Below are 13,860 nucleotides of genomic sequence, written 5' to 3'. Positions count from 1 at the left end.
GAAACGCAACATTAATTTTATCAATATCATGAATTCGGGCGTTCAACCAGGCACATTTTATAAACAAGAAAATAACTAATCGAAACTACTTGGTAGAATATCTAGCTCACCGTACATCATCACAATTATAAACATCTGCAAACAACGCTCTAAAAGAGATAAGTTTTGAGGGACACTTATTGTTTCAGATATTATTGTATCCATTGAACATTTCACCAGGAAATCCTCAAGATGGGGGCTATTCATTCACAGGAAAATATCGTTCTATGTGCATAAGCTCGAAGACCTATACATTCCAAAATCGCTTCACAAAAAATTTAAAAATTAAACAGATGGTAGTTCGGTAAGCACAAATAAGCATTTGAAATTCTCGGAGCAAAATGTAGATGGCGCCACAAAGCAACTGGTTCAATGTAAATATAGGAGAAGCCAAAGCATCTTCGGAGTCGAAAAAACTGTATCGCTTTACAGAAACAGTAACAATATCTTTTCCATCCTGAAGTAATCGAGGTAGAACCTCAAAATTTATCCTAATTTTTAATTAATTAAAATTCTAACTAATTTTTTAAAAAAATTGTCAGGTCTAAGTCAGGCAGATGAAGAGTGCGACTCTTCAAAAATGGTACTTGGAATAAATTGCCAACTTGATTGCCAGCCCGCAGCTGAATATTTTTGAGCTTAGGGTTTTTCGAGCGTTTTCCCGGATTATTGTTTCTTTTAAAAAAAAAAAAAAAAAGGAGGGAGGGCATTATTTAATGAATCCTACAGAATATGATTATGTATTCACAAAAATTTGAAGCTCTTTTTAATTAATTATTATCATTTTAAACTTAAGGTAGATGATTATGTTAAATGTTGATTTTTCTGAAATTATGATATTTTTATTTAATATTCTTAAACTTTGAACAGGTTTCTTTATAAAATCGTTAGAATTTTGTATCTACGTCTATTTTATGGGAAGTTACACTGATTCTTATATTTGCTTTTAAATTACAGTTCTAATGCTGTTTTACACGTTTAGATGCCATTTTTTTCAAATTCTAATCTTTGATAGAATTTTCTTACAAAAAACTTCATAAATTAAATTCTTTTCTTCGTATTTGGTATAATAGTTTCTCAATATGTTCTACAGTAACTAAATTAGAGAATAAATTATTTATTCATTTAGATATATTTTATAGTTGTTTTAGAGATTCACAATGTGAAAAAATAAAATTCAAAATTTCGTGTTATTTATCAGTCGAATCTTAATATTTAAAGACTGGATAGAAATACTGCTTATTTTTTTAATTCAGGAACTAGATAATATATTTCTCGAGCAATCTGCAAAATTTTAAGCAAATCATTTCACAAACCTCTAAACTAGACTTTTTGCCTTATGTCTCTTTTTAGCTAAAACAAGCTCCCTTTTTTTCAAAGTTGCAATTAACTGGTATAGTTTGGTTGGATAGATGTTTTTCTGGTATTTTAATAGAAACATAAAAATAAATAACTATTTTCGAACTTTTTTTTAAAAAAAATATTTATTCCGAACCTAGTCACGTAATTTAAGAAACAATTCACTTCTCAAATATATTGATTAATTCCACTAAAAATAAGAATTTTAAAATGTTTTTACTTTTATTTTTGGTATCAATTTTTCTCAATATCATTGGTGTGAAGTGACATCACTAATACGGAATAAATAAATTGATTAACTGATACACATGTTTAAATAGTATATGTTGAATAAAAGACATAAATATAGAAAAAAAAGCGTTGACACATCATAAATAGAGTAAAAATATCATACTATAATTCTTACCTTTAAGATTATAAATGCAAGCCAATTTAAAAAGGCCACGCAAGGAAGCCATTGAAAAATGTCTATTAATATTCAATTTATGTCAAAAGTTTCGGCTGATTTTAGTGGTATAGTATCAAAATGTTTATAAATTTTAATAGAATTGCTTAAAATTCCTTTTTGAAAATATTAATGGAAGCATTTTGAATAAGTTTTTGACTAAAACATCCCTAAAAGGTTTGTTTCATTAGAGATTTTTAAAAAAATAATAATTCAGTCTGAAAAGGAAAGCTTCTCGATTGAACGTCTTCTATGTGATAAATCATATGAAATCGAATCAAAGTGGAAAAGAGAAATAGATTTGTGATAAATATTGTCGAAAGATAAGGGAAAGATAATGGTAAGACATTATTGATAACACTCTCAGAGTTAGAAGAGGTTCATAATTTGTTTGAGTTTCATAGATTTATAGTTTCGAATATAGTAATGTTTTTCAAATTCGAAATGAATATGAAATATCTTCTCATCATATTAGCATTATTGTATTTATCTCAATATGGATTAACTGCAACACTTGAGTCCCAAGATCGATTTCCTGATGAAACCCGTTTCAGTTTCAACAACGAAACTAGCATTCAGGTGAATCGTATGTTTGAAGACCAGCTTCCAAATAATGCAGGTAGTAAAAATTTGAATCTATAGCATTCATTTTAATATGTCTATGAAATGTATATTGTATATATACTGTCTGAAATAATTTCAAATTATTTTATTAATCGTTACAGTTTAGACATTATCAACTTTGTTCGAGATTGTGCAATAAAATTAGTTTTATTATTAAACTCACCTGCATTCATAAAGAAAATATAATGGTTCCAATAGAAATTTGCTCGTTTGTTTAAGAAACTGAAGTCTAATAATTCTTCAAATCTGTTTTTATCTTTTTTATTAAATAAATTGTTATGTTTTGATCATTCTTAAGAATTCTTTCTTTTATTTGGCCGAAAATTATTCTTCGGGATTCTATTAAAGACAATTCATTTTATAAAATGGTATTTGAACAATGAAGCCATCTATCAGTGTCTGTAAAAATTCTAGTTCTGTTTTTAATAGATTTAACGGAAACATTTCCACAAAGAAAAAAGAAGCAATAGAGTGAAAGGTTTAAAAGTAATCGATTATTTCTAACTAACTCGCATTGAATGGTAGGTATGAACCAAAAGAAATTGATTTGATCAAAGGGACATTCAATAATTAAAAATCTGAATAAAATTTTATACTGAAAGATAAGTTAGTCCATCTTTTGCATTAAACAATGATTTTGTAGATTAGATTTCGAGCGAAATAATAAAAACTTTCATACATTATCCATGATGGATTACTAACTCAATAGTTCCGGCTTCAGCATCTATTGCGATTGCAATGCTCCTAACCCCGAATACGTGACAAAGTTCATAAGTCTTATATACTGTCCCGGAAAAAGTTAAGGAGTTATTCAAGACTTTATTCTGGAAACGTTTATTGACCCTTAACTGGGAGATTAAATTTTAGGACTTAACTGGGGAGGGGCGGTCTACAAGACCGCATTTTATTTACACTCAAATTAAATTTTCTAATGAATATATTAGTATGAAAAACTGCCAATATATTTTGCAAATATATTTTGTTTTTGATATACAAATATGTTTTAGAAATTTTTCAAAATATATTATCATTGAAAAAAGTAAATGCGCTGGAACATACCTTTTCTTTTCAGATTACATGTTACAATAAATAATATTCTTGTAAAACCATATTACTTTTTACTTTTTAAATCAAATTTATTTTTACTGTATATTAAAGTATATAGGAGACAATATAATGTAAAATTCAACAATTATATGAAAAATAAAAAAATTGACTATGTGTAAATTTGGCCTTTTTTTATCGGTTTGTGTGACTCATAACACGGTTTTCTAGGGCATTTTAAACATACAGGTTAAGAACTATTTTAAAGATCAACCTATAAATTCTGTATACATATCTCTTGGTATATTAATATATTTTATAATTTTTTCAACATACATTGTCACTAGAAAAATTAATTATGTTTGAACATACATATGAAAATCAGTTGAATGCGAACATTCATTGAAAAACTCTTCTGTACAATTATCCTTATCACTAAAATCACTTTATTCTTCATTTAAAAGTGTCTGGAGCACTGCTTCATAATAGGATCAGTAAACTGGATGATATTTTGGGGGCCAAATTTTAGCACCATCTGCTAAGCCTTGTTTATCACTGGGACACTAACAGGGAGATGCGGTCTCAGAGACCGCACTCGAAGAAATGACTGAATTATTTTAAAAAGCATCTGCTGAAATCGGTTGAAAAAGTGCAAGTGCATTCAAGGTCATAAAACAGGAAGCTACAGGGTCAATCCATTCAATTGAGCTAAAAATAGAATAGGGGTGACAGAAAATCCATCGCTAGCGGTCTCACAGACCTCACGTCCCCAGTTAAGGGTTAAACGATCGTAAAAAAAGTATCATTCGAAAAGAATTAAAGTGCGCTTAAACATTTTTGAATTAAAAACTTCCTAAGGGGCATATATACTTCCCTAGGGGCATATTCAAATAAGAATGTATTTAAAATTTTCAAATATTTATTTTTTCATGCAATTTTAAACGATATCAAAAGTTCTTCCAGGGATTAAAATTTCATTAGATGAGGTCTAGTCGTTTTGAAATTATGAGCTAATAAAATTTTGCCCTTATGTTAAAATAAAATTTTCTTATTTTTTAAATTTATGTTTTAAAAAAATGTAGTTATTAAATTTCTTTTGTTAAGGAAATAGAAAGTATTCTACCCATTTTGCACATACATGTATCATTAAAAAGTAAATTTTTATATCCAAAAAAAAATTCAAATTACAATATGAAAATTTTTAAATGGCAACACATTTAAATTTGGGCGTGCACCTAAAGACAAGCCCATTTTTTTAAGGAACTTTTCAAATACCATTTTTCATATTATAATGTAATAACATATGTAAGATTTCATCAGAGGCAAGAATTATATAAAAAATATGATTTCCAATGCCAAGTGTTTACTTATAGTAGCTTCTTTTAAATGTGGAAGATAGATCTTATTTTTGTGGCAAGCTAGAATTTTTACATAGAATGTCACGTAGGAAATATAAGAAATTATTGAAGAGCTAAAATTTTATTTTCAAGTAAATACTTTTAAGATTTTCAAAATTTAACTTTGCAAACGTATTGACCAAATTATTTCTCTTTATAATAATGCAGAAAAAATGCCACAATTTGAATTTTAAAAAGAACCATTTTCGTTTTTTAAATGTATTGTTATTTGTAAATGTATTAAAAATGTCAAATGTTAAATGTATTAAAAATAACCATTTGCGTTTTTTAAATGTATTGTTATTTGTTTATGTGCTCAATATTTCTTACAAAAGCTTCTGCAATTTCATAAAATTAATCTGTCGAAATTGTAATTATTTCAATATTGTATGTGTTAATAAAAGGAATTAGAAAAATCATTAAACAATATTTTATTGAGTAATGCATTTAGCATTCATTCTTCAATTCAAAATGTATCTTACTTTTATACTATGCGAAGCGAAGTATACAGAAACGAACATAAAACCCGAAAAATTCCCATTACATTTAATTCAAGTAGTATTAATTAATATTTAAGTTTGCAACTATTTTTGCCAATTTAAAATTATATATTTTTACTTCATATTTAAATAAAAGACAATAATTTAAATAAAATTTCAAAATTATGAATTTAAATCTGTTTAAGAGTCGAAAAGAATAGTCTTCTTAGGAAATAAAACTTCTCTTGATAAGTATATTTTTTAAACAAAAATTGTTTATTTTTTAAATATAAAAAAAAAAATGTTTATTTTTTTATTTAAATTTTTAAACAAAATATTGTTAATTAAAATCATTTTTAAACTATTAACATTTATAAAATATAGGCTGCCTTTTTCATTTGATATCACTTATATAAACCGCGATTTTTCAAGTAATTCTGCTTCAGCGCCCAGCCGATAAATCATGGAAAAAGTCTGATTTGCATTAATCAGTGAATAAAATGCATGACATTTTTAAAAGCAGGAAGCAAAATAATTCATCATTTCATATATATTGCTTAGTAGCACTCAAATATTGTACAATATTGTATTGATCAATATTCACAATATTGTATAATAGTGTTGAATATTGATTAATATCATATAATGTCGCACAATATTGTACAATATGGAGCAACAGGCAGAGCTACATGGGATTATGAGAAATGAGCTTTGATAATAGGAATAATATATACTGCTAAAGATATACATGAAAAAAGCAAAAATAAATTAATTAATTAATTAAAAATCAGTTAATTTTTTCTCTAGATTTATCTGAGAGTTATTAATTTTAACACTAAAATTTATATCCTATTAAATATTATTCCGTCTTATTTAATTAAGATCTTATTAAGATTATTCTACCTCTCATATTTCCTTTAAACAATAAAAACTATAATGAATTACCTTTCTTTTGCTCATGCAACAAAACTTTCCATTTTAATGCTTAAAGCACAGCAGCACCCAGTGCATTTTAAAACTTTCAATATTCTTTCACATATCTTTGAGTAGAAAAAAAAATAACTCAGAAATTTTTACTTTAAATATTTTGCCACGCATCAATAACAATCGATTTTAAATGTAGATTTTAATTTTGCAAATATTTTAAAATTTCACAAAAATAAAAAATATTATTGTTGACATTCAGAGAATATTTAAATATTACTTCTACAAATGCGGAAATCATTAACAGCAAATTTCAAATATCTCTCAACGAAATCTTGGTAGAGTAACGAAACACTGTACTCTGGGTAATTTTACAAGGGGAATTTATTCATAGCATAAAAAAGGGCGTTGCCATAGGAAATTTCCGAGTTCAGCACAGTTTTAAATATGTAGACAACCCCCTAAGAAAATTTCGGTTATACCATCGTTTAGTTTATCGCAACATTTTTAAAACGGTATATTTGTTACGCCGATCGAAGCAGAAGAGCGATCCTTTATTGTGGCTCCTTCATTTTTTCATTCGTAATTGTGAAAAATTCCGAATGCTAGCTCACCAAAATTCCTTGTAATTGTAATTATCATATGAGTTGTATTATTATAGATCTATCTATCATTATACCTATATATTTTTATCTGGTTGAATTGTTAAGTCATATTATTATCGTATAATTGTTATTGTGCAAAATTCTCTAAAATAAATCAGTGTTTATATTTCGAATGTTTACTTGCCTGGAGTACTCATTAGCAACTACTGACTGAGTTAAATGCGAGGTAGATCAAATGCAATCTTAAATCCCCATAGTATCTTGAGACTCAATGGACCGAAGTGAATTTCAATAAAAATTTTTAACGATTGGTTGTTGCACTTATATGTGACACGACAGTAAAAGAAGACTGTTTGTAAAAAAAATATTTATAATTATATCGACGTTAGAAGTATGGATTTTTACTCCAAAAACAATATGTAAAACATATAAAATTAGTATCTTGTTTCTATTCTAACTTAATTATAAATTGTTACATTTTGAAGATGCCAGTAATATGAATGAGCATTATAACATTAAAAATTAATTCAATGAAAATATTCTGTTAAAAATAAAAGCATATTAAAATTGACCCTTTCATGCATTATATCTGAAAATTGTGGTACAGGTAACAAATGCTTTTCTTAAAAATTCATCTTATTTGAATGGCATGTTGACTTCTAAACTAAACATTTCGCAAGCAAATAAAATCTTTTCATGATAAACGAGTCTTCAAAATTATCTTTCTTAAAAATTTTCAATAGGAAACACTTCACCGTAAGATAATTTTTTTTATCCAATTGATAGCATGCAAGCTTCAGATTTGGAATGAAATAGTTTTATTGAAATGCACTCAAAAATCAGAAAGAAGGCTTTTAAGTTTTTAGTTGGCATTTAATATTTCTTATATAGACATAAAAATCGTATGAAGACAAAGATTAATTTTAAAGAGATAATAAAACGACAATACTGGATATTTTAATGCACAATGTTATTATCTCGCTGACTTGGACCTCGCAAATCTATTTTCCAAACAAGCTATTTTTATTAAAAAAAGCTAAACAAAAGCTCCATTTTTAAATTTATTTGTGTAAATAAGGTTTAAGACTTTATTTACATTGAGTAAGATTAAGAATTACAAATTGAGATTCCAAAACTCTTCAATATTATATTTAAAATAATTCTAATTAAATAATAATTAAAGATATTTTTATCCAAAAATATTACAAGCGTTGACGAAAAATAAAGTCACTTAGGACCCGTGGATCCAGGCAACTCAATGTCAAAACAGCGAACGCAATTATAAGCTTGCATAGAGCCTTGTTGACAACTTGTATCCATGATTTCGCGAGATCTGTGCCACACTCGAACCCTACATCTGATTTTACCAACTGAAATCATGGCTCATACGACAAAGTCACAGTTTTTTCAGCCGTCTAGGGTCCAACCGATTAGGAAACGAATCCAGGAGAGTGCTGCAGGTGATGTTGTGCTTTTAGTAAACGCAGAGGTTATCTTTTGATGCCATAACCCATTAAACTATGGCAGAAGATATTAATTTCGCCACACTGCCCTAACAGACATGTCCGTCATATATCACACATCAATTCTTACGGTTATTTCAAGTAGTGCTACCTGTTTATTAACACTGATAATTCTACGAACAAGTTGCTGCTCTCAGGAATTAAGTGCAATGTGTCGGCCACTGTGCTGTGAACAATAGTATGTTATACGCGTGGAAGAATGCAGGAAAATAAATGCATCTGCGGAGGAGTATGTACTGTTTACCATTATTTAAATGAAAGCATTAAAGTCTCAGAACTAGGACAGAGTTTTAAAGTTGAAAATAATGACTTGAACTCTGTACTAATGGTGCCAGAAATTCTTAAAATACCGAAAGATTGACATTTTTTTTTTTTGACAAAAATTTAAAGTTTAAAAGTGTTTGCCTTTCTTCCGTTGCGGAACGCACATTTGGGGGGAATAGAGATGATTTTGAGAAGGTTTTCTCGAAGAGTTGACCCGCTCTTCTTGTAACAAATGTAGGTGATAAGGAGGAAGGTCAGAGGTGGCCACCTGTGGCTCAGTGCCAACTGCCTCGAGGACGATGCCAATTCGGAAAATGTGTAGGTAATATGGATGGATTATGTTAAAGACAGCAGTCGGCCACAACAAATCCTGTTCTCAAACGATTTCCGAAACGGACTGTCCCATGCTTCTAGCTATAATTACCATTACGCATTCAAAGTTTGTTAATTCCCATTTTTCGGCCATAACCAAGTCAGAAATTTTTTATATATATAAATATATAATAATAATAATATATATAAAGAGAGACAGTTTTACAAATATATATATATGTGTGTGTGTGTGCGAGTGTGGGTAACATGAAACAGTAATGAAAGGTCAATATGGATTAAACCGAATACATTAGCTATAAATTCTGATAATGCTTGTTCAACGAAAAATATCTGACGAGTTCCGCTTCAAACATATTGTTTTATTTACTTATTGTTGATTTATTATGTACTAGTGTTTCATTAGTTTTTAATAATTAAATATTTTTTTTGAAAAATGAAGAACCGTAATAACCTATTATTCCTATATATTTAAACTACTTATTTAATTACATATTTAATTAATTAAAATATAGTAATATATGTTTTATAGATAATTTTAAAATGCTTCTAATAAATGCTCCAAATTGAGCTTTTCAGAAAGTGATAGGAAAGAAAAACTGTATTTCTAGGCATTTTTTAAGAAATTATATTTCGAGAAAGAATTTCAGAATGAAAAGGAACATTAGATTCCCCAGTTTTTTCTAACACTTTTTTTTTGGCTGCTTTTCCTTTCAGATTGCGATTGTAAGAATGGAAAATGTGTAGAAGAAGACGGAAAAGTAGTTTGCAAGTGTAATCCTGGATTTGGCAATTACACCAGGTCCAATTGCAAAGGTATACTTTCTCAATTTTGTAGCAAACTAGAAAGAGATTTCAATCATTATAAACTGTTGTTTAATAATTTAATATATATATCATTTTAAATGTAAATTTTGATAAATTCGTTTTTTTTTTGTAAAATACATCTGCACACTGAGAATTAATACTACAAAATCTTTATTTTGTGAGCGATTTTTTATTAGATAGATTAGCAATGCTTTTATTTTATAATAGTAGTTTTACACACCCATTATATCACAAATAAACGTTAAGAGTGGATGCAAAATTATTGAAGAATTCCAACATAAAGATGGGGTAATTTCAGAAAAAAGAGTTGTAAAAGAATTTCAGCAAAATTTGTAATACATTTTATGATTGTTTCAAAGCATATGAAATGAATAAAAGCATAATTTAAAAACACTCTTTCAGTAGTATATTAATTTTTTTTTCAAATCCATTATCAAGTGATGTTATTTATCTTTAAAAAAATAAGCTAAATATTAACTGATAGATAATTAAATTCAAAAACATTAAATATTAAACAGTAAAATTAATTATGAAAATATTAAAATTGCGCATTGTCTAATCTCTATTTTATATTATTGAATGAAAAGATTGGATTACAAATCTTCCTCTTTAAAAGCTTGAATACCCGTATAAAAAGTTAAATAAGCATATGCTATATAAAATTTTTTCATTTTTTTTTCGTATTTGTCTTTTTTAGGCCCTTTACCTAACCTAAAATTGATTCATCGCCAGATGCAAAGAAAAGAAATTCGTCTTTAGAAGAATGCCATCCGTTTAAATAAGAATTTTATATTTGTCACAAATTTTCTTTTTGAAACAGAGTAGCACCTTTTGATATTTTAAATGTATATTTTATTAATGTACATTTCAGTCCTTTCTGACAAAAGAATATTCACACCAACTATATTTTATATAGAGATTTAATTACTTTAAAATGTTTTAATTGAAAGTGATCCATTTGCATTTATAATAGAATGCATAGAACTATTTCGCAGTCGAAAGAATTTAATATATTTTATCTTTCTATTTTTAGATTGGCTTATAAAATGTTAGTTAAAATGTTAGCTATCAGAAAAAAAAAATCTCTTCTAACTAGAAAATACGGTAAACAGAATTTTTTGTATTATAGATTATGCATTCATTCAAGTAAACTTAAAGTGAAAGTGGGATTTCAAAAAGTAGAATTAATGACTAATCAGATGGAATATTACAGTAAAAGTAGATGTAGTCGATAGTGACAATTTTTAATGACAGTAGATGTTGTAGATATTTTTTCATAAAATTCTCAAAACAGAAACATCGTTGGGGTTTCATGGAATAATGTACATTTTGAAAATTCCAGAATGTTTAGCATCATTATTTTTGCAATAATTTAGAAATGAGATCTTACTAGGAGTAGACAGGATCATTGCGTATAGTTTTTTCAAGTGTCCTTTTGAAAGAAATCCTAACTTAACAAAACTGTCTATCAGAAGGGCTAAGAAATAGATCTACATTTACAAGTATAACAACTTCCATGTAAAATCTAGGCACAACCATTTTTAGAACCACAATCTGCATTTTTGGACACAATGTATAAGAAACATTTTATTGCATATATTTTCCAAACTGAAATTCTTTCCGTTTCACTTGTATTTTCAGCTTGTGGATGCGGGCCAGATTCAAATTGTATCTGGGTATCAACAGGGTGGTTTTCATCTAAAAAAGTATGTCTATGCAAACCAGGATATAAAGAAGAGAATGAAAAGTGCGTAGGTAGGTTATGCATTTATAATTAGTGAATAGAGAATCGGTCCTATGGAGGAATTCTTTTTATATGAAGGACTTCAAATTCATTGGGGAGTATTAATTAGAGACTTTATTTTTACTGACTTTCGTTTTGCACCACAAAAATATTAGGAATGAAGTTTGATTTTCGTGTGTTATACCGATATTAACAAATTTCAATATTTATTCAGTCTTAAAAATGGAAATTGCATTTTAAAGTACTTAAAGATACTTTTATCAGTTAATATTTGTCAAATTATTAAATTATTTCCATGCATTTAATTTCAGAAATTAAAACATGAAAGAAAAATTAAAACAGTAATTCATTTTTTTTTTAAATTTCCCACAATGCTATCAAAAAAGAAAAGGTTTACATTGGAAGATATTTCAAAGTAATATCTGATATTTTCTATAGGAAATAAAGAATAAATGCATGCAATAAATCTTTGAAAAATCGAAGTAAAAATAATGAAAAGTGCTTGTTTGCAGTGTTGCCCGTAGCTCCATATTCAGTAGTTAAGTTGCAATAAAATGCCTTTCATTTCGTTTTGATAATCGTAAATAGAAAATAAAAGCTATATTGAGAATTTTAAAATACAGATTTTCAGATAAATCATAAAAAGAAATTGTGATTTAAGTTAAAAATGGATTTTTTTTTTTTTTTTTTTTTTTTGCGCAGATGGATTTTAATATTAGACAATTAAATATATGAACATTGGAATGTTAGTGATATAGAGAGTGCAGGAGCTGAAAACTCCGAACAATTAAGTAACAATAATTTATATGGTTAGAAAAATAACTTTTAGCTTTTAGCCCTAATAAACTTATAACAACCCAATACAAACATACATTAGAAATGCATACTTTTTGATACGCCAAATTTATGCGATTTAGCTTCTACATTTAATTTTTTAAAGATTTCTTAAATATATGAGAACCGAAGAAATAAAAATTCATGGAATTTTTTTTACGCTTCAAATTAATTACATTTCTCAATTGTATTTGCCATTTAATATATTTTTTAAACATATATAGAAGAAAATGATGAATTTTTGATGAATCCAAAGTTTTGAAGTATCCATTTTTCCTGCTCTAATATATGATATATTTTATAACTTTATAAATTTGATTATTCATTCTTAAAGAGTTACAGTCCTTTATTAACATTAAAAAGATTCTTCGTTATAGTTCGAACCCTTTTATCTTAACTTCTAAACAGATTCAAATGGCGACTTTGTTTATAATGAGGCCTCTCAGAACTCTGCTTCAATTTTCTTGTATAAAAAAAACAGTTATGTTAAAAATAAGAATTTAAATACCATTCTGATATTAAAAATAACATGCAATTAGAACAGAATAAATTAACTGAAACTACTTTTCTGACAAAAATATCTTCATATACTATTATATTGTGTGTGCATATATATATATATATATATATATATATATATATATATATATATATATATATATATATATATATATATATATATATATATATATATGTATGTGTGTGTGTGTGTGTGTGTCTTTTCTTTTCGCTTCTAAAAGAATGGGCAGGTGATATTTCACTTTTTCCCCCAAAGTGACATTTCCCCCCTCTTTTTTGAATGCTATGAGTCCTTAAAATTTGCACCAGAATGTTAGAGCTTTTAAAACGGTTATACAAATATGATTTGTAAAATAATTATATACTTTTAAAGTACTGTATCTTTATACCCCTTTTTGTACTTACCCCATGATTCAAGGTCAGTACAAAATGGACTGATCTATCTGCACGGATTCGTTCAATATCTTGAATGAAGATGAATAACTTGAAGATCTTGTAACAGTGTTTCAGAACGTTTTGTGTTACTTAGGATTTTATCATGATAGTCTAATTAAACAGCATAATGCCCTTCACCATAGAGGCTGACTGACCATTTGGTTGAGAAGCCATTCCCATTTTTGGAATTGCTCATGATATTCTAACTAAACAGCATAATGCCCTTCACCATAGAGGCTGGCTGACCATTTGGTTGAGAAGCCATTCCTATTTTTGGAATAAATTCTAGCAATCAATATTTAAATCTAAAATAAGGTTTTATTAAAAATATTTTTAATTTTTTAATACGGTTATCATAAAAACATTTCAAATGATTAAAAGACAAGGTAATTCAATATAAAACTATTCCTTCTTTCAAGAATATCATTTCTTTCTTGCACTGCAGTCACAATTTTCCTTTTCCAAAT

The 13,860-nt window shown here is 27.4% G+C and overlaps 1 protein-coding gene across 1 annotated transcript in view; it reads left to right on the top strand.

The window, feature by feature from the left end:
• Positions 1-2,211: 2,211 nt before the first annotated feature.
• The window catches only part of LOC129975623 (neurogenic locus notch homolog protein 1-like), a 63,980-nt gene continuing 52,331 nt past the window's right edge, over positions 2,212-13,860 (top strand). The window contains exons 1-3 of the mRNA XM_056088703.1: positions 2,212-2,462; positions 9,751-9,849; positions 11,503-11,616. Coding sequence (XP_055944678.1) covers positions 2,270-2,462; positions 9,751-9,849; positions 11,503-11,616 — 406 coding nt within the window. The 5' untranslated portion in view covers positions 2,212-2,269. The remainder of the gene's footprint in view (positions 2,463-9,750; positions 9,850-11,502; positions 11,617-13,860) is intronic.

Source organism: Argiope bruennichi, chromosome 7 (assembly GCF_947563725.1).
Source record: "Argiope bruennichi chromosome 7, qqArgBrue1.1, whole genome shotgun sequence".
Classification (NCBI taxonomy): domain Eukaryota; kingdom Metazoa; phylum Arthropoda; class Arachnida; order Araneae; family Araneidae; genus Argiope; species Argiope bruennichi.
This window is presented reverse-complemented; position numbering and strand designations above follow the sequence as displayed.